Genomic DNA, 22036 nt, shown 5'->3' with positions numbered 1-22036 from the left:
AATGCACAACATTATATTTAATTTGGGAGGTTTTTGTGTGGATTATGCAGAAAAATTAGGTGGCACCGTAAAATCATGGCTCATTTATAGCGATAAATAAAGCTATATAAGCACAGGCATTTCTATGAATTAATATTTTCTTGCAATAGCATCAGCTCATAGTGAAATTTTTAGAAAGATCAAATTTTCAATTCAATGTTGAAAGACAGAGTGCACAGATATTTTATAGCAAAATTACAAGTGCATAGTTATTTGTGCCACCAACAATTCCTATCAAAATAAATGTAGCAAGTATTTTTATAATTATTATTCATACATCGTGCTGGAAATTCATAATATAAAGCTAAAACAGGTCAGTTCTTTTTAGCCAGGGGGGGGAATCTCCAAAGCTCACTGTTTTATGTGAAATTATCCAGAGAGCGCTTTAGGTTACAAAGTCTCCATAGCAACCAATTGATGCTATCTACAACATGTGAAAACTGGCTGTTTGGAGGGAAGCAGAGAGGATGGAAACCTTTTCTGTCCGAGCTTCACAACGAGCATGGGGAAGTTTCCACACAAGAACTAGCTACAGATCGCATGCCGCAGAAACAGCTCCACTGTAGGGAGAAAACTGTGTCACTGCTGCCCTGAAGGCCTGAGTAGGTATCTTAATGTGCCTCTGTGCACGAACATCAGGTCAGTAGTAGATGCAGCAGAGGCGGATGGCACCTTGCATCACCATTCCCAGGCACCCGAAACTTAAAGAGCGAACAAACTGTTAAATAAACTTTTCATCTCTGCGTGACTTCCGTGTCTCACGCAGCGAGGACATCAAGAACATCCCTGCGGCCTGCAGCTGGGCTCGTGTCTGAATAATGATGAATCTGCGCTCTGCTATCTGCTGCCCCCTGCGGGTTCTTAGCGGGCACTTGCAAAGTTACGCTGGAAACTCCTCTAATCTCATTACTGCGAGCTGGAAAGCAGCCGCTTGTTTGTGCGAGCAGCCAGACACAGACACGTACGCAGAGGCTAAACGTGGCGTTAAATAAGCTTGGGTTTATTCTGGTGCAAAATAAATTGCAACTCGCTGCGGAAAACACGAGTTTTCCATCCAAATAAATCCAGACAGGTTTTGTAAAGCTCATTAATAAATGCATTTCGATTTTCTGCGGCATTTTTTTTTTTTAAATAGAAATGAAATTCTATAATGTTATGTTTATTGTCCACGATAAAGCAGCGCTGTACGATGCGTCATTACGCACAAACCAGAACGTCCACTTTGGACAAGACGTTGAAATGGATTGGCTGCTAAAGATACCAGCGGCTGATCCACGTCTCCAATTGGCTGCAGCTCTCCTTAGAGTTACGTTATGCCTGCTCCGCTCACACTGGCAGCTGGAGAGAGGGAAGACGTAATGGTTTGATTCCCTATGCGCTGGCAATGGTCGTCGCTGTGACATTACTCGGCAAATTCCTCTAACGGGGGGAGAGAAATGAAGGTATGTGCATCTATTTTAAACATATTTGTGGCTCTTTTTTTGCGTTGAAGGTGATATGTTTCTTTTTGTAAACTGTGCACGATTCTGCAGGGATAAGCAGGGGGAAACCCCCTGCACCTTTAATGTAAATTAATTCTAATTTATAATCTCCAAAAACATAAAATAAACAGGTTTAAAATTCTGGATTTGCAGTCTAAGTTGAGTTTAACATCTAAATACGCGCTGTCAGATTGTATTTGTCTCCCTATTGTTCTTTTATAAACGTTTCCCGTGCGTTTCCAGCCATGCTGATAAACATTGGGTACAATGTGTAGCCTTCTAATGAGCCAGCTTTGACCCCAGCGTGGTAGTTTAGTGGACTAAAGCTCTGGCATAGACGTCCATTCACCGTCAGGCTATAATCCGCTCTAAAGGGATAGAGACGCTGCGGTCAGGCGGCGCAGCGGCTGCTTGTCTCGGGCTGGACAGGAGAGGATCTCCTCATCAGGTCCCGAGCTGTTCACCCCCCTTCCCTCTTGTTGTGTGTGCAGTCTGCACGGTGTGTTTGCAGCAGCACTGGATATAAAATGTGATGAAGCGGTAGCTCGATCCGGGCTGATAACTGATGAAGAAGAGGGTGGCGATGATGTCATAGGAGCCCTGATGCTGCTGCTGCTGCTGCTGCTGGTGGTGCTGGTGTTAGTGGTGGCTTTTCTGGAGAAAGGTGAACTGTCATGCACAATCAGGCATCAGTGTGAGAACACAGTGTGAAAAACTGCTTATCACCTGCTATTAAGTGTGGAAACCGCTGCTGCAGCTGCTGGACTCCACCTGCCCAGGAAGAAGTAGCCTTCAATCACATTTAAAGCAAACAGTGCAGTAAAACAATGAAACAATCAGCACTGTGCATCTAGTGCCATTAGCTGGATAACATGTTGCTGCTTCAAGTAAGAAACAGTTCGCTGCGTGGCTCCCTAATCCTGTTCTGCATCAGAAATAACATGGATTTCTGCGCCGTTTAAATCCAAACATAACAAACCGTATAACATAAATGAGTCAGAAAGAAAAGTGCAGAAAGAACAACATAAAGAAAACACTTTTATTGGCACCCTGGGGAAAGCAGCTTAAACAACAACATAGTCGTTTACTATAGTAGCATTCTGGGAAACACAAACTGTGGTTCCCAAGTAAAAAATGTCTGCCTTGTCTGTCACAGTTGCAGATTTTAACTTATTTATTATTGTTATTATTATGAGTGCAGCTAGAGTAAAGTTTAGGAAAATATCTAATCACTCTTGTTTTCCCCATTTTAAAATGAGCTCATCTTTATTTAACTTTTTATACACAACCGGGGTAAATAGTCCATTCTACACACAATAAAAACAAGAAGTGATGGGAAAAAATGAAGATGATGAGTCTGAAGGTAACATTTAAGATGCATAGATTTTAAAAGTGTGATCACAACTAATGATAATTATAGTAATTTTAATAGTAGATGATGTAAAATATGCTGCTTGTTTAAATGACAGAAAGAGAATTAAAAAATATCCAAGGCATGTATAATTTATTATGCTCTATGAAATGTAATCATATTTAATTAAATTGTACACAACTGTGTGCTTTGAAGGTTTGTGTATCTATAAGGAGTAAAGTTTAGATTTAACATATTTTTACGTTCTGTTGGAAGCAAATGTGTTTTGTTTGGCTTTGAAACCGACAGAGTTTCAAAGCCGATTATGAAGTAGGTAAATTAAACTGAACTACTCCTTTTACTACCAATAATACTTTGAGTAGTGTGGCATTGTATACATATTTCATCATTTGTGTTGCTTATTGTGTTGTATTTTCCAGAAACTTTGTGTATAGTGTTCATCATATTCTTAATATGACATGTTTTTAACTATATAAATTGTAATGTAATCTTGGATATGTCACATTGTCCAAAAAAGGAAAGCAACTCAACAGAATAAATTATTGCTAAAACAAATATTAAAATCATCCAACTGTTTCTGTCAACCAGAAATTTCACTTAAACCTGAAATACACTTTTGCATGTAAGAGCTTGTTGAGTTCAACCAGTGCTGGAAAATTAAAACAAAGACATTGAATGGAGCCTCAGAGAATCTGTAGGACTTATTTATTCTGGAAACAGTCACAGAGGACATGGGTTGGTTCTGATTACACAGTTTCACTTATACACAAGGCAAAAACAGCGTTGACGCGTCTTTAATTGTCACTGAAAATAGGGCTTTTTACATTTTTTTTTAACTGGGTTGAGATTGACACATTTTCCACAGTTGCTAATCACAAAATTGAGGCTGATAAGAGAAACAGATGGCTTAAGGCTGTGAAGTAAATTTTCCCAGAGGCACATCCTCACTCACGCTGTCCCAGGGAAGCTAAATGGACGCGTTGTTTTATTGACTAATCGGGTTTAAATTAAAAAGCAGCTTTTCTGCCCCTGTGGATGGGGGACGGTGCTTCTGTGTGCTGGCATTGCTCTCAAGCTGTGAAATATGCTGCTGCACGGAGGCTGCTGTAGTCACGACATAAAAACTTGACCGGATCCACACTGCTTCTACATACACAGTTGATTTTCTTCATATTTTTAAAACTACCAATAATTATATAAGTAAAAGAAAATCTGCTTCAGTTTTGTTTTGGAAATTGCATTTTGTTGCAAATTAGGGAAAACTCACCTCAGGCTTCTCATCTAAAGTGGAAGAAGAAAAAGTCCAAAGCTATTGAGGACATCCAGGAGGCACACATTTCTGGTGATAGCTTCATTTTTTTTTTACATCTCCAAATGATTTCCTGAAGCCAGATGCAAGGCCCGTACTCATTTCTCATGGAAAACCTACATACTTTTACATACTTGGATAGATGAAATAAAAAGAAGGATAATAGGAAGGAGAAAATGAAAGAGCAGCGAAGAACACAAAGAAGGAATGAAGGAGAAACACAAGGATGGAAGGACATAAGGAAGAACTCAAAGCAGAAAGTTTACAAGAAGGAAGATAGATCAAAAAAAGGAAGGAAGGGCAGAAGAAAGAAAACAAGAGGCACATGAAGGGAGGATACTAGAACAGAAGGACTGAAGGACACAAACAACACAATAATTAGGCAATATTGTGAGGGAACAAGTCTGCACATACAAATATATCTCCAAACTCTTCAGGCCTGGAAAATACTAAAATCAAATTCCAGATTTTTTTCGACTCCTACGGAGAAGCTGGACCAACGTCAGTTATCGTGTCGGGTTTCTTTGAACATACCCAACAAAACATTTCAAAGTCTGTTTAAAAAAAAACAAACAAACAAACACAATATCCTCCAGCTGAACCGTATCGGGTTCATTTTCAGCGACAGTAATATCCCTGACTGAATCTACCTTCTCAGGGAGTGAATGGCATTTGGAGCTGATGCAAAAGGACGAAAAAGAGGAAGAGGAAATGAAAAGCGCCAACGAGACAGTGGAGGATGGAAGGTGCAGAGTTTACCCTGATAGCACCATCTGTTTGGTACTTAGATGTGGGAACTGATGGCTGGACAGATGCACAGACCGGGCCTGAGTGACAAGACGGTAACGTGATGAAGAAGAGAGCGCTGCCTTTTCTGCAGGTTAACTCCGCTCTCCTGAAACGGTAACATCAACATTCCTCACAATACCTCCATTTGCTGCTGTTTTTCTCTAGAAGTATATAAATTTGGTTTTACAGTAAGGAGAACTTTTTAATGCAGAATTATGTAGCGGTTTGTACACAGCAGGACGGTATTTTGTGTTGCAAGTCACTCCAATGACTGATTTAGAGATATTATCTGGGTTCTCACCGCCAGTATCAGCTTTCGTTAAAAGATATTAAACTGGGGCAGAGCAGAAGCAGCCGACTAGATTTTGGCTGCTTCTGAACCAGCAGCCAAAATCTGCTGGTTCTCGAACCAGCAAAACATTAGCAAAGCACCAATCAAGTGACTGAAAAGATCTTTTCTATTTGCTAAAAGCAGCTAAACAGAAAACTCCCATTTTTAAGCTCTACAGATACATGAGCAGCATCTCGTTTAAAGCATTTTGTTATAAAAATCACACATTCCTTGATTTTTTGTAAGAGCATTACCTTTATCCAGGACTTGAATCGCAGCGTTTCTTTTTACAAGGAGTGTTTGTTTGTCTGAAATCCAAAAAGAAATGACATGGAGGCCGCGCTCGGAGAAACTCTGATGACGCAGACATTTTAATCCAGCCTGCAGCTGACTGACCTCAAAAGCCAAGTTGTCATACATCACTAATTCAACATGGAACATGTGGAAATGTTTCATAAGGATGCATTTGAAGGGAGTTTCTAGTTGCTACTTGTTAGTGCCAAAAATTCATACTTCTACAACAATTCATTAAAATCCATCTTAATTAGGCCAAAAAAGGGTTTTTTTTTTGTTTTGCGTTTTCTAACTCATTTTTAGCCCTAATTAAACACTTTGGTCTGCCTCTTTGACCCAGTTGCTTCTGATTTAGCTTTCCAGATGCCAGAGAGTCTCTTTTTACATTTTGTTCACCAAAAACGGCTCATTTTATGAGGTCAGACATCTTTTTTATCTACATGAGTCTTTTCCCTGTAGGATTTCTATTTGAGTCTGGACCTCTGTCAGTTTCTGAAACACAACCAGGTTGGAGGCAAGAAGTTTGATGACATTTACTGGTTTCCTTTAACTCATGCATTTCTTATTAATTAAATCCGATAGGTTTGAACCGTAACTTGAATAAATATGAGTCTTTTGCTTTTATCGATATTGTTGGTGCTCTTTAGTTATGAAAAGTGACTTTTTAAATTGGTTGCAACTTAATTGAACTGAGCTGTACTGATCTGAAATATTGTAAAGCAGACTGAGCTGAAAGGAATTTACCAAATCTTAAATTAAACAAAAGAAAATAGAAAACTAAACTGAATTTAATTAAACTGAATTGTAATTAACTGAATCTTAAATTCGATGGATTTTTTTTATGTTTTGATTTGCAGGTTTATTTTGCCCTGATTGATATAATTTTATGTGCTGCAATTTTAATGTTTATGTTTTAACTACATAGGTGAAAAAATGGCAGCCTGTCTCTGGACAAAATGAAGAGCCCACTGCACAGAACCTCCTGGTTATTCCACCAAATATTAATTTCTGAACTCTTCCATTATTCTGCATCTTTTTTTGTTGACCATTCCTGATTTTCTGCAAAAAAATCCTAAATTTTTGCCTGGAATTTCAGAGACATGTTGATTTTACTACGTATGGAGAGTAAAATCAGAGAAACTGATGTGCTCTCTTAATTTTTTCCTTAGCTCTACATTACAAACATTTCACTACCCTTTTGACACATTTAAGAAAGCGATCGCACACTTCACCACTGCTTATCTGCAGTTTCCCACGGCGTCACTATCATTGTCACATGACCAGCATCCTCCTCTCCTTCTCCAGAAACAAGATGGCAGTGAGTTTCATCTATATGACTGATATTGTTTGTTAAAAAATGACTTATATCAGCCGACACTGATATTAGTGCCAATATATTATGCATCCCCGACCTTAACCGAACTGACCAGACTGTACAACGTTAAGCTAATCTATGCTGAACTGAGCTAAGCTGAATTGTACTAAACTAACTGAACTGGACTCATTTCACTGGGCTGAGAACTGAATTATTTTAATTGATTTTACGAAGTCAAGTTTTCCATCAAAGACATGGAATCTCTGTTGGCATTTGTTGCTTTGCATTTGCTGGTGTTTAATTTCAGAAAAATACCTCCATTGCTTGCTTAATATTTGACCAAAGATGATGAGAGAACAAAAACACCGTCCATGTTTCTGGAAGAGCTTATAGATCTCCTGTAAAGAAGCTCTTGTTGCTTGTTTGTCCGGGACTCCCTGCCTGCAGGGCTCTGAGCCTGCTAATGGAAGTGACAGTGGGGGAAGTCGAGCTGCTGGCAAACGGCCAGATAAGTCTTAATTTTTTATAGCCGGACTGCAGTGGCTTCTCCTCCTGTCCTGGAGAATGCAGTAAATGTTGCTTTTTCCCTTTAGGATGAGGGAGGATGTATCGGACCAGGGAGACCGTAAAGCAGTAAAACCTCCAGTCGAGTTCATACCATCAGCTGAGCAAAGCAAAGTGTTATGCATTGTGGTTTAACTGCAGGATAATAAGACAGGATGTATGAACAACTACAACTGGCACTGTGGCTCATTTTCGCTAATATTTCTGACTTTTCTGTTGTTCCGACTGCAAAATGTGTTTTTTAAATTCTGCAGTTCAAGTTGGTGTAAACCAGTGCTTCTCAATCCCAGTCCTCAGACGGCCCCTGCTCTGCATGTTTTAGATGTGCCTCTCTACCGCTGATCCAAATGATTACATGATCTCTTCTGCAGCCATCAAGTACAGCAGAAGCCTTTAAATCACCCACAGGTTCAATCCAGGTGTGACAGAAGGGAAACATCTAAAACATGCAGGTCAGGGGGCCTGAAGACTGGAACTGAGAAGCATTGGTGTAAAATAAGTTTGCTAAAAGATAAATCAATAATTAGTAGTTCCCTAGTAGAAAAACTGAAATGACTTAAGATTTCTTCAATCAGTTTAATAATAAATAAGTAGAAGTACAAGCAGAAATGGACAGACTTTACAAGAAGCTGTTAAATATTATTGATTTGAACTTTAAAGAGACACGACTGCAGGGAGACACATTGACTGTCTGGCTGCACTGCCTCCTTCCCCACCTGACTCCACAAATAGAGCCTTGTTCCTAAAGATTACATAAGGACTCCCTGAGCAGACGGGTGAGGTCAGATCACAGGGTGTTTGTGACAACACCGAGCCGAGCGCCGTCTTAAGACGGGACGTGGCTGGACCCGGTGGATTGCATTGTGTTCCACACAGAGCCGCCTTACATTAAGCTCGTGTCAGCTATCGATTCAGGAAGCCGGGGAACAACAGAAGAAGTATTCTTTCTCCTCCCGCATCTCATCTGTATGCTCCGAGGAGCCGCGGCTCTTAACGCGCTGACTTCACTCCGTGACTCGGCACTGCTAGAGCAAAGCGAAACGTCGGGAGTTTTTATCTCCTGTGTATTCCAATCTGCCAAACAACAAGGCATTGCATTTCCTTTTATCTAGCTTAATAATGCTTGAAAGTGATGTAAAACACACACTGGAAAGTCACAGAATGCTTTCCAAAGATCTTCTAAGACATTAACTGGTGAAGTTACTGATAAATTTCCTTTAATAGAAACATTTTCACTCAAAGGCATTTATAATTAACTAGATTTAATGGGCTAGAGTTACTTTAAAAAAAAATTATGTAATTCTGACTGGACTTAGTTGAATAAAAGGGATATTTATACATTTTGTGTTATATAATTGAGTGAAACTGAGTGAAACTAATCTGAACTGAAATGAAGTAAAGTGAACTAAACCGGATTTACCAAATTAAAGTGGACTGAACACTTTGAATTGAATTGGACAAAGTTTAAGCAAACCGAGTTTAAATCAACTCAACTGAACTAAAATGAACTGAATTGTTTTTTATTAGATTAACTTTAACTGAAATTAATTGGATTAAACTGAACTGAATTTATTATACTTAGTGCCAAACTGAACTGAATTGGATGCAATTAAGCAAAGCAAAACAGATTCATTTATTGTCACGTAATTGAATGAAACTGTATCAACATCTGAACCAAACTGACCTTTAAACAAAGTTTATTTTGTTGAGTTTTGTTTTGATTTCCAAATAAATTTTATGAGGCAATATATCTGCTCAACATGAGTCTTTATCCTGTGGATTTTCTATTTACTTTATAGGCTGTGCTAATATTCCCAGCTTTGCCCTGGCAGTAGCAGCGAGTGTGTGTGTGTGTGTGTGTGTGTGTGTGTGGGTGTGTGTGTGTGTGTGTGTGTGTGTGTGTGTGTTTTCCACCAGCTGCTAGAAAACTGTTATGATGGTGTAATTCACCTAGACTCATTTCTTCCTCCATTATATTTGTACCTGGAAGTCAGATTTTGTTCCAACATCGGAAAATCAAAGACAAACATCTCCTAAAATGGGAATTCTTGGGAAATCAGGGGCTCTACTGCATCCCAATAACCTGAAGGATGTAACTCCACAAACTACGTTCCAGGGGCGGGAAGCATCAGCGACCTTTCAGCAATTATTCACAATACAAGTCACAATGAGTCAATTTTTCATTGCACGATATACTGTCACTAAAGGGTGAAATGCATTCTGGGTTTGATGGATAGAAATTGAGGGAGGTGCAAATAAGCTGTTAATTACTGCAGTCATCAGCAGGGTTTTAGTGGAAAACACAGAGCTGAGCCATAACAACCAAGAGCATTTCACACATTTTCAAACACCTGCTAAAGTCTCAGAGTCAACATGGTGAATATAAAATAATCATTTCTGAATATCAGCACAAATTATATTACAAATATAATACCTCTATATATTTCTTCTACATTCTTGCATTGTGAAAGTTGGCATGTTTGATTTGCCCAAATGACTCCAGCTTGTAATCTCACATGTAAAATCTATGTTTTAACGACTCACATTGATAATGAAGTCAGAGAAATTTGTGCTCTCCAGTGAAAACACATGACTTCACTTTTTAATTCCAGCTCTTACGTCATGCAAAGTTCCTGAAGAGGAATACAGAAATGTGTGACACAGAATTGCATCAACAAAAATGACATAGCGATGGTTTCAATTTGTGCAAGTCTTCCACAGTTAAAAATCGTGATCAGACTGAGTCAAAACAGTGCCTGCTATTGACTGCAACGTAAGCAGAATGTGAGGATACATTTTTCCTCCTGAGTGAGCGTGCCATATGTGTGTTTGCCCTCGGCAGGCGGGGGCGTCGTCCATGTGGGCGTCATGCTGCGGGCTGCTGAACGAGGTGATGGGCACGGGAACGGTGCGGACACCGCAGCCGGGCTTCGGAGCCGGGGCGGGGCCCTTCCGCTTTGCCCCCAGCGCAGGGTACTCTACCTACCCCCCCACCAGCTCAGGGAGCGCCGGGCAGCTCTGCAAGGCCTGCGGGCTGGCCTTCTCCGTCTTCAGACGCAAGGTAAACACAGGCGGAGCTTAGAGCTGGGTGGGTTTATATCACATTTAGGCAGAAAATAAGAACATTTTCTCCTCATCACAGAAATGTGGGAAGCTCCATATCTGGTTCACCTTCATCGTTTTGCTCTAAAGCTTACGATTAATGTTCAGTCTTCTTTTTATGTTGTGACTACATGCTGCTTTTTAAATGGGGTTTATGTGATCTCAGGATTATTGTTATTTAAAACTAACACAATAAGAGTGGAAACTTTTCCATTCTTGTTTTTTATGCATGCTCTTGTAGGATTTGCCTACTTTTTCTGAGATGGTTTCTTTTGTGAGATTGCTCCAAATTTGTCACACCTGGGTGTCACAAAATGCACAAACTTAGAGTCAAACTTGAATGACAGTCTGATACTTACCCCTTAATCTGATCTTTATATATAAATGTTGGGTTTGACATACGTGATACTCTGCAGAGTTGCGGTAATCTTGACATTTCCAGTCTTCCTGTCCAACCAGGAGTTTTGTAGCTGAATAGATTTGTCTGGCAGTCGGAGACATTGATAAAAACTCTGCCTTTCCCAGCTTCCTCTCTGCTCACTGCTTCAGATCGCACTTTCATCCTCCACACGCAGCCAGTTGCCTTCCCTCCGATGGCGGGTCGACTCAGCGTTTGAGTGTCAGCGTGGTATTTTCGTGGCGTGGAAAAAGTCCCACTAGGGGATAAGCTGCAGCCAATTGAAGAAAGCCGTTTGTTACGCTGGAAATGTGCTCCTGGTGGATCCAGGGCTCAGTTGTGCTCGAGCGATAAGAAAATGTTTACCGCCTCGGCTGACCTGCTTTTCTGTTCATTTGAAGTGTCAATCTACTCTGTCGCTCTGTATCAATGATAAATGTCAAACATCGCCAGAAGCTACAAACGGTTTGTCTCACTTTTCTTTGCTCTCACCAAGAAAATTGCTGCGTTAAGGTTGGCCCTTTTGCTGCTGGTTCACAGGAAAAAAACGAATAAGTAAAATAGATGCTGAAATCTCTGTAAACAAAACTGTCCTTCAAAATAGAGGCTGGTTGAGACTAAAAGACCAGACTGAAGCATTTTTGTCATCCAGTCTGTGGTAGAAAAAGAGAGATACGAGAAAAATAAACAATCAAGTAAATGAAAACTATCAAGTTCGTTTTAATTTATCGTGCAATTAATTGATTGTCACAACCCACATTTGTCTGGATATGCAAAGCTGGTAGAGACACACACCAAAAGACATTAAGCCAAAGATGATTTAACAAATTATTGACTCAGGGGGACAGAATGCTACACTTCTTCCAATAAAATCTAGAAACCATGAATCATTTTCTTTCCATTCAGTAATTATGCTGTTTGGAAGTTATAAAATGAAAAGGTTCTAAGTGTATGAATACTTGAGCTCATGTTTTATTTGTCAAAGCATCAGCTCACATGAGTGCAAACAGTTCAGCTGCTCCATTCGTCTGTCAGACTTGAATAAAACAAATAGTTTTGTTTGTAAAAACGCTGCTTCGTGCACAATAAAGAGAATAACTGATCTGATGTGCATCTTTTTCATGTCTCCCTGCAGCACATCTGCTGTGACTGTAAGAAGAGTTTCTGTGCCCTTTGCTCAGTGCTGCAGGAAAACCTGCGCTGCTGCACGACCTGCCACCTGCTGCGCGGCACGGCCTTCCAGCGGCCGCGCCTCATGCAGCTGCGGGTCAAAGACCTGCGGCAGTACCTGCTGCTGCGCAACATCCCCACCGACACGTGCAGGGAGAAGGAGGACCTGGTCGACCTGGTGCTCTGCCACCAGGGGACGCGGGAGACCCCGAGACCCGTGATGGAGGAGGACGAGGAGGAAGATGAGGACGACGACACGTGCGGCGATGAGGAAGAGGATGGGGGAGAAGACACAGACAGTCTCCACTCGCTCCCCCACTCGCGTGCGGCGTCGCCGCCCTCCGCAACGCACTCCGCCTCCGAACAGTCGGTCCTGTCTGCCTCTCAGGGGGACGCGCTCAGCCCGAGTGACAGTTCAGGGACCCCCAGCCAGGTTGGTTTCCGCGCTCCACCCTGCCATGCACACAAACATCCCTCCCTCATCAACATACGCCGCACTTCCTTCACATCTGCCCTCATTCTATCCACAATAATTAATTTCAAGGGAGAAACAAACTTATTTGCAAGCTCTTCATAGTGGCTGTTTGAAGTCACACAAACAGTCTCGCCCTCTTGTGCAAAACCGAACCTGAATCAAGCCTGAAAATCCTTTTCTTTTCCTCTTTTCCTCGGGTTTTCAGGGTCCAGCTGGAAACTGCTGTGTTTGTGTTGCGTCAGAGTGCAGAGCCCTGAGTCGGGCCAGTGAGGCAGCTTAAACCGTTTGCCATTTATAGGTCTGTTACATGAACTGATTCTGTTACGTAACAATCACAGAAGTTAAACTCGCCTCATGGCATTCCTGCTGAAACCAGGGAATAGAAACACCGCGTCCCGTCACTCCTGTCAGCGAATGTCTGCGTATTGTAAAGGGGATTTAATCCTCAGACCTAAAAACAAACATATTTGACCTAATTATGTTTACTGAAACAAAAATGCCAGTCAGGACATAGACTTCAAGCCTCCTGTAGATTAAACTGTGTTAAATCTGTGCTCACTGTGGTAGAGATGTGCTTCCCTTTGCTTTTTTCACATAGAAATGTTTCAAGTGATCAAACAGATATTATTATTAGACAAAGAGGAAATACAAAAGGCGGTTTTCAAATGATGTTTTTTATTTGTTGTTTAAGCTCAAACTGGAATCAAAGAGTAAGTCAGAGAGTTTTTGGGCATAAGAATTGTGTGACATGGCTGGTGGAGCTCTCAAACATGTATATCTTCCAAATGCTGATTACACTTTGTTAGTTTTTTGTTTTGTTTTTTTACTGCATCTGCCATCAGATGATGTTTGTGAGTGTTGGATGGTTGTGTAGCTTTCAAAGTGTTCTGCTCGGCATGGCAGAGCAACCTTTGCAAGTGCTTCCTACTAGTCCCTTTTTTTGTTTAAAATTTCTGTGCAAAATCTAACATGTAGTCACAGAAACCATGTGATCCAGAAGGTCTGGCTGTTTGACTGAGTGGAGCTGCTGCTGGCGTCTCTGAGGAGTCTCCTCTGAGCACAAAGTCTGCGCGAGGGCGGGCGCGCCGCTACGCTGATGGATGCATTATTAAAACGTCTTCATTAGAGGACGACGGAGGTCTGCTGAAATGTGCTGAGGCACAGAAAGAACGAGACGGTTTTGTTTTATTGCACCGAGGTGGAAACAATAAACTCCATCATATTAGATGTTACAGGCTCTCTTTTGTCAAGGTGATTGAAAGAGGACAAAAGCGGATGATTGGCTGATATAATGCTCAGAAACAGATCACTTGTTCTCCTGTTGCAGTTTAAATTCAGTTAATTGTAGCTTAAATTAGTAGTTAACCTTGAGACTGATAGAAGTTTTGTAGAAGAATGTAGCCAGACGACTTCTGTGTATTATCTGTGTTACTCAACACAAGAAAAGTTAAACTGTGTTTGATTGTGAGGCATGTTATTGTCTGAGTTTGATTTTAATTATAATTTTCTTGTCAGAATAAAACATTATCATCTTTCCAGTCAGAAAGGAATGATTTTTAACCCAATTTTTAAGCTTAGCTATTGTACATCACAAACATTGAAGATTCACTTACATTCTGCAGCTGGAATCACAAGGTTATTTTTTCCCCCATTGTCCAAATAAACCACTACTGTGTTTATAACACTTAAATATTAGTCACACTTAATTTGCATAAAATAGTCCTCAAACTTTAACATTTATTTTATTGCATCATAGAAATCATGTCATAATTATTCTCTGCAATCAGAATGAAACTTGCAGATTGTATACAGCTGAATTACTGTGCAACAACCTGTGACGAATTACAAATAGAAAACTTCTGGCTCTGTTTTCTATCTTGATGTTTTTGTCTCAAAGAAAGACTTTGTCTTTCATCTTCTCTCTCGTCAAAATTTAAAATCTGAAAGTTTTGTATCATCCAGATTCTCAGGCTCTCAAGAGTTCTTAAATCTACCTGGCGAATTGGATTCATCAGTGACTTTTCTTCATGATTTAACAAGTGGGATGATTTCTTTTTGACTTATCCCAGATATGTTTGAAAGCTATTATTTCTTACCATATTAAATTATCAGTTGAAAACTGTTTTTTGGTTTTACACTCATTATTTTTGTCAGATATTAACCTTTAGTTGCGTAATCTCAAACACATAGGTCAGACAAAAACAGCAAAAAATAGAGGAAGTCTGCAATACTGTTGACTAATTAGGAGCAACTGCAAGTTTTCTTATTAATGAGTAACTTGTTGCCAGGTATTTAGCGCTGCAAAAAACATTACACTTTAAAAAAGTGAAACACCACTAAAAGCCAATCATTTCTTTGACAAGCCATATAGGAAGTGAAGAAAAAGTGCAGATTTTCTTTCAGTTCTTGACCAAAAACCTGCTGAATCATTATGTTCTGCAGGTTTCTATAAATTAACCAGAAAGACTCTCGCAAACAGCTGGAGGCAAGTTGGTTTATTAATAATTTAGACTGAAACGTTGCCGGGTTTTCTTCTTCATTGCAAGAACACTGAAGAACTCTTTTTCTTTTTAAATCTCAGTTTGAGAGCAAAGGTAATGAATCCGTACACATGAAAGCTATTTTATGATTGGTTATGGCTTGGGAAGAAATCACATCTCTTCCTGTTTGTGTGTAGCCTCTAAACTGCAGCTTTCACCGAAAATAAACAGTTTCATTGAACTATCTGACCAATAAAATACTCTTTTTGTACTGAAGGAAAGCTTTAGGGCTTTCTCTCATTTGGCGTGAGATGAGATTCAAGCAGTGTGAACATAAGACATAATCACAACAGAGGAAGTAATATTTTCTCTAGAGATATTTTTCTTCAACGCTCATGGACGTTTTAAGGCATCAAAATGCTGATTATGCTGATGACTGTGCAGTCAAGCATCAGTTTGAAAGCTAACAGACGTTTCACTCCCACAGGAGCATGAGGACACCCCGACAGCTTCCCTTTTGAACCTGGAGCCTGCTGAAAACTTCTTAGAGGTGCGCTGGCTGTGTTCAGATGTGCCTGATTCTTATCGCAGACGCCGTTGTTGAAAGAATCAAATCTGTGATTAACAGCTGTGCTCCCGTGCGGGTTGCAGGTCAGCCCGGCGACGCAGAGGAGGATCAGGGCCTCGCTGTCTGATCTCGACAACGAGGAGGCCATAGAAAACCTCTCGGTCCGCCAGCTAAAAGAAATCCTCGCCAGAAACTTTGTCAATTATTCCGGCTGCTGCGAGAAGTGGGAGCTGCTGGATCGAGTTCATCGGCTTTACAGGGAAAACGAGCAGAACAGGAAATCCAGTAAGGACTCTGAAGTTTATTTTATTGCTTTGATCATTACCTTAATGCCTGACTAAATTTCTCCCTTTTTTTCATTCTATCCTTTAGTGGAAAACGTCAGCATAACTGCAGGTAAATTTTTTTTGGATTATTGCATTATTTATTTATGATAGTTGATTATTTTTGGTTAAATCGGGAAGTAAGTGCCTTGCAAAAGTATTCACATCTCTTCAACTGTTTCAGATTTTACTACAGATTCTTCAATGTATTTTATTGCAATTTTGCATTTTTTTTTAAAAACAACACGAACTGGAGCATAATTGAAATGGAATGGAATGACACGTGGGGAAACGATTTTACAATTAAAAATAACGTTTATTTTCATCCTCCATGAGTCCAAACTTATTGAAATCACCTTTTTTAATCATCACAGCTGCAGCTGTTTTAAAGCATTTTCTCATTCTTCTTTGTAAAATGGCTCAATTTTGGATGAAGAGCAGCCGTTTACGTTAGGCTTTCAAGACTTCTCACAGATTCTCTTTTGGATTTAGTTCTGAGCACAGCATGATGCTGCCACCACCGTGTTTCACAGTGGGAATAATGTGTTCAGTACCATGTGCAGTGTTCTTGTTGCTGACACACATGGCCTTTAATAGTAGGTCAAATGTTACATTTTGATCTTATCTGACCTGAGCCTCCTGTTTGCTGTCCTCCCTACATCAAACTGGACACAAGACTATTCATGGCTTTCTTTCAACAACGACTGCATTCCTGCTAGATTTGAAGTGCATTACTATTCTCACTCAGCTCCTTCAGAGTTATCTTGGTCCACTTGACTGTTTCTATCAAGGTTTTCCTTGCTGGCAACATAGTCAGAACTTATGATGCTGCTTTAAGCTTCTTCATAACTTGACCTGTCTGCTATTTTTCTATGCTTCATGATGCTGTTTGTCCACTAATGCTCTGTGAAAAAAATACTCATTAGATGACTAGTGAATACAAATGGTTTCACCTGACTTTATTTAGGAGGTGAACATGAAATGCACGCCATACTTTACAGTTTTTATCTTTGGAAAAATTATACCGTGTATTTGTTTTTTTCCACTTTATAATTATGAAGTTATTTTTGTTTATGAATCATAAAATCCCAGTAGAATAAACCGATGTAAAAAAGTTGACACGTGAATACTTTTGCAAAGCATCGTAAAATACGAAGCAAAGAAAACGTTTCTGTACAACTGTACATTGATTTTGATTCCCATTAAAGAACGGACTTGTTATTCCCGAAACTAATTGATTTTTTACTATTATTGCCTGTTCTTATCTGTGAAGTGGTTGCATATCCTCCACCTCTTTGCAACAGTGGAGTTGGAGGTAAGATATAATCAAGCTAACTTTTTCATTTCCTTCATGAACTCCTGTGCAGACACAGTAAAGGCATGCTGCAGCCATTTGTTTTGCTCATGTGATCCTTTCCATCCTGTTCTTGTTATAGACTTTGACTCCTGCCTGCTTCTGTTTCCACATTTCATGTGTCTTTCCCACTCTGCGCTTTCTCCTGTAATTTTGAAGGACAGCCTCTCGTTCTGTCATTAATGCGCTCTATTAAAGCTTTTAACTCTTGACGAGCCATCATATTACTGCTGCAGCAGCACGTCTCCATCAGGTGTAATTACATTGTCAAGCATCTCGGCCGACACGAAGGCCTCCAGGACCTTATTAGCCCACTTTGCATTCAGCTGCAGGGAGGCAGGCGGGCTGCAGCTGCATCGACTTTGTGCCCGTCACGGCAGCGGGAGTCGGATTTAGGCCAGCCGGCCGATCGCTCAGCATTTGACTCCCATAAGTCAGTGCTCTGACACGATTTAAAATGATTTGATGCCTGTAGCTTCTCTTCCTTAGCTGGGATTGAGCAAGAAGGAAACGCTCCCTTCAATTGGAGCATGAAAACTGTCGGAGTTTAATCAAATCAGGAGGAAGCTGCTCGACAAATAATTACAGAAATAGCTTGCAGGATTTGACTGGCATGTAGAAGTGAAAGAGCAGATTGGTGCTGGCTAAAGGTGGAAGAGGAAAACAGAAAAGATAATAATAAACTAAAATATAAATATAGATTTGTTGATGGGGTTGCAGCATAACAGAATCTATTAGTTGAAAAATATATATTGTATGGATTTTTTCCTCTAGGATTGAGAAACTCAATGTAAAAAATAAAATGTGTGACGATATTATATCAACCTATGCAATCCATATTAAGAAGTAAGTAAAAATATTATCTTAGTTTTGTGTCGTAAAGTAAGGATTAAGTTTGCACTCCCATTTGTGTTCTGTTTTTAACTTTTTTTGCACTGAAGCTGCACAGTAGATAAAAATGCAATTGCAATCATAATTTTAGTGTGTGCAATACCACAATCTCTAAAGACTAAATGGATCCAGCAGTTATTCGGTGTAAAATTGTAGGTGCCACGTGTTCTTAGTTATCAAGATATTGAAGCTCAAGAGTTGAGGTCACTGTGAATATGGAAAGGAAAGAGGAAAGTGGAAAAACTCAATTTATGTAGAGCTTTTTTCATCATACTGACCACTTTACAGTCACATTCTCCCAATTGCACTAACGAATTCATGCACCTGGTCGGCAGGCAACTTGCCAGGAACACATTGGCATGTGACTGTATGTGGAATCAAGCCCACAACCTTTCGACTGCAATACGCACTGATCCACATTCATCCCCATCCTGTAGCAATCTGTTGCACCATGACATCCTATTGGTTCATTGGTTTTCTGTCAATTCAAAGCCATGCTGAAGACTAAACTTGTAATGAACACTGACTTTAAATTTAAAAAACAAAACTTAACTTACAGGTGAATTCGTAACCAACAGAGTCTGTTTTCTTGACAGATGTTTTGTTTCATCAGGAATTATCTGACACGTCATTCTACTTTTTGTATTAAATTTGCTGCTTACTCATGCTGATGATGTTTTCATACGTCACTGATATTCGCTGTTTTGATATGACTTGTTGATAACGGGGCTTGCAGCATATTAAGCTCAAGTTAATTTTGTTCAGGAAAAACTAATCTTGTGCTTCATGAGCTTAACAATGTGCCATCCATCCATCCATTCATCCATCCATTCATCCATCCATCCATCAAACAGGTTGGCATTTTTCACAGATTTAAAGCATTTAGATTACAATTACAGAATATAAAATCAAGGTTTGTTTTAAGCTTTCTCTTCAAAAGATAAGAGGAAATAATTAGGATCAGACTTAGACTTACTATATTGTCATTGCACAAAAACACTGCAGTGAATTTGGCAACCAAATATTGCTTGTCCACCAGAGTACACAGAAAAAATACTGAAAAACTATAGGTGTAACTACACATTCATATATATAAAAGTGTTATTGATGGGGGTCTGAAAATAGAACAAAAAGTTATGTAGGAACATAATCTATCACACCTCAGGAGAAAACATTTGAGAGTTACAGAGGATGAAAAGAGGCCAGATAGTTTGGGTGCCATGAATAAATCAGCTGATCTCTGATCTATGTGCAGTTCAATAACCACGCATGTGATGCTTTCCATTTCCCAAAACAGATGGTGTCCGAGCTCAGCTGGCGGCGGACGAAAACCTTTGTCGCATCTGCATGGACGCCATCATCGACTGCGTGTTGCTTGAATGTGGCCACATGGTGACCTGCACCAAATGCGGAAAGAGGATGAGCGAGTGCCCCATCTGCAGGCAGTACGTGGTGCGGGCCGTGCATGTCTTCAAGTCCTAAAACTGAAATGTTTTTTTCCGTTGCGTCGGAGCGCGCGTGGACCTGGATTTAGCACGGAGGAGGAACCTGATGCTGCAACAATTGTGAAAGAATTTTTTTTTTCCAGACTAGACTGTTGCCTCTGGCCTACATTTTCTCCCCTTCGTCCCACCTTACTGACTGTCCTCCGCCTGTCCACCTGTCCTCCGGCCGTGCCAGGTCTCCCACTCTACACAGCAGACACCGACACGACTCTGCTTTAAATCCTTACTTGTGGGAGGCAAGAGGAGGTGGTTCTGTGGACGCTTTGAGAGGGTCTGTGGCGATAGATTTGAGATCCCAGGGTTTTAGAGTTGATAAGGTTTACACTGTCATGCCACATGGCACTGTGTGATCTCCCTCAGTGTTCATTAGGATGTGCAATATCAGAGAAAAAGACTTTGTGCGTGTGTGTTATTAGAAAAAAACATCAGCCATTTCATCCATCACACACAAGGGTGCGTGTAGGGTGCCAAACAACATGCCTTCACAGGATGTTGTGGTGAAGATCTCACAGTATCCATCTCATAACCAGCAAGCTTGGTTTAATAGTTTACTTTTAATCTTCTTCAGATCAGCTTTAGAAAACAAAGTCTGGACACGTTTTCCTGGTAATTCATTCATGACAAAAAAATAAATAAATCTAAAGCTAAACCCAACTTTACCTGGACCACGTCTCAGCCCCCTTATTTGTTAAGAAAATATTTTTATTGTCAAGCTTGTAATGATTTGAGAGCTCTGCGTAGTTTATGGTTGTTCCTTTGGGAAATAGAGGAAAGAATTACCCTCTGATTTTTGATTATGCTGTCATCTACAGTGCCTTGCAAAAATATTCATATCCTTGAACCTTTTTTCTAGGTTTTTTTCCCCCTACTATAACCACAAACCTCAGCGTATTTCAATGGGATTTTGTGTGATTGGCCAACATCAAAGTAAGCACATCAGTGGAAAGTGGAAAGAAAGTTATCCGTAATTTAAATGTTCTTGTCCATTCCTGAAGAGCCTGCAGTGAAAAATTTGATCTTTAAGGACGAATATTCCTGGTCAAATGAGACCAAAATAAAACATTTTTATGAGGAGGCTTAAAGTGTAAGGGAAGCTGGGTCAAGTTGGCGTGAAGATGGATGGAGCTAAATAGAGGAAACACTGGAATAAAAGCTGCTAGAACCTCCAAACTATTACTTTGTGTTGGTCTATCACAAAAAAATCTTTGTGGTTGTAACGTAATAAAATGTGAAAAAGGTCTAGGGCATGAAAACTTTTGCAAATCATCTTAAAAACCTTCACCATCTTCTTCCACTAACTTTATGGTTCCATCCTAGCTAATCAGGTGCTATTTCCTCATTTATCACTGTTAGATCATCAACATAATTTTTGTCTCGTGGTCCTACATTTTATAACACAAAGGTAGCTGTATTTACTTTAACCTGTTATGCAAATGAAACACTTTCATGTCAAAAGAGGCAGTTAAATCTTTTTTGAAGTACTTTGCAGGAAACTGAATAGATCTCATAGTTAGCTTCTGTTGTTCATTGATAAGTTATGGATGTTTTCTTGTAAGAAATATGATTTTAAAAAAAGAAGAAGAAGAAAAACTCCACTGAGTAGAGAAGGTTGAGAATTTTCCAGAATGTATTCTCACTGCGTCACCGTCTCTCTCTTTGTTTGGCGTGTTTCTGTCACCAGGTCCAAACAACTGAATCTGTTGAACACCATTTCCGCTGTACGGAGCACTGTAACTCTGTAGGTCCTGTTGTTGAAGCTGCTGTTTGTCGAAGATGTCATTCACGGGCAGCTACGGTGATATCAGACTGGGAGAGCACTCATATTCACAGATATTTATATTCTGAATGTTGAACCTTTTTATTTTGGTTAACAGGAGATTAAAAAAAAGGATTTATTAGATTCAATAAAATGCAGTATTACAAACCACAAGGTTTAAAGTCTGCTCTTCATTTCTACATAGAGTTCATTTAATTATCAGCATTCAATCAAACGTCAATATTAAAAAAAGATTGGTGCACAAGTTTGAGTTGATGATTATTTATGCCTGCTTTCATTTATGTCAAAGAAATGTTTGCCATAATCTTAATAAATACAAAAATAGACGATATGTTGCCCTAACCAACCCAGTCCTATGTAAAAAAGTAAAATAAAATAAATAAATGTATGAATAATTGTTCCCAAGTTAATGTATGACATTCAACTCATGATATGTGAAACTTTTGGAAAAAATGAAAATTGAAGACCTCATTGTTCATAGTGAATTTAATATCTCAAAG

General features: G+C 39.8%; 1 protein-coding gene across 3 annotated transcripts; it reads left to right on the top strand.

Moving 5' to 3' along the window:
- The first annotated feature begins 1326 nt into the window (after positions 1-1326).
- On the top strand, positions 1327-21684 carry rnf34b (ring finger protein 34b). Of its 3 annotated transcripts, XM_044144652.1 has the most exons (9): positions 1327-1481; positions 4990-5104; positions 10337-10555; positions 12129-12596; positions 15606-15668; positions 15770-15971; positions 16059-16082; positions 17283-17324; positions 19552-21684. In XM_044144652.1, the coding sequence occupies exons 3-9, from the start codon at positions 10352-10354 to the stop codon at positions 19734-19736; spliced, it is 1188 nt and encodes a 395-aa protein (XP_044000587.1). In that variant the 5' UTR covers positions 1327-1481; positions 4990-5104; positions 10337-10351; the 3' UTR covers positions 19737-21684. The 3 variants fall into 3 exon arrangements, with proteins under 3 accessions (XP_044000587.1, XP_044000586.1, XP_044000588.1); XM_044144651.1 differs by lacking the exon at positions 4990-5104; XM_044144653.1 differs by lacking the exons at positions 4990-5104; positions 17283-17324.
- Positions 21685-22036: the final 352 nt, after the last annotated feature.

Source organism: Gambusia affinis, linkage group LG17 (assembly GCF_019740435.1).
Source record: "Gambusia affinis linkage group LG17, SWU_Gaff_1.0, whole genome shotgun sequence".
Taxonomy (NCBI): Eukaryota; Metazoa; Chordata; class Actinopteri; order Cyprinodontiformes; family Poeciliidae; genus Gambusia; species Gambusia affinis.
The sequence above is the reverse complement of the archived record's forward strand: the minus strand, read 5'-3'. Positions and strand labels throughout refer to the sequence as shown.

Excerpts from the sequence above, each read along its gene's own strand:
- rnf34b (XM_044144651.1), top strand. Across the intron at positions 10,556-12,128 it reads TCTCCGTCTTCAGACGCAAG|CACATCTGCTGTGACTGTAA; the intron begins GTAAACACAGGC and ends GTCTCCCTGCAG. Across the intron at positions 17,325-19,551 it reads TTGCAACAGTGGAGTTGGAG|ATGGTGTCCGAGCTCAGCTG; the intron begins GTAAGATATAAT and ends TTCCCAAAACAG.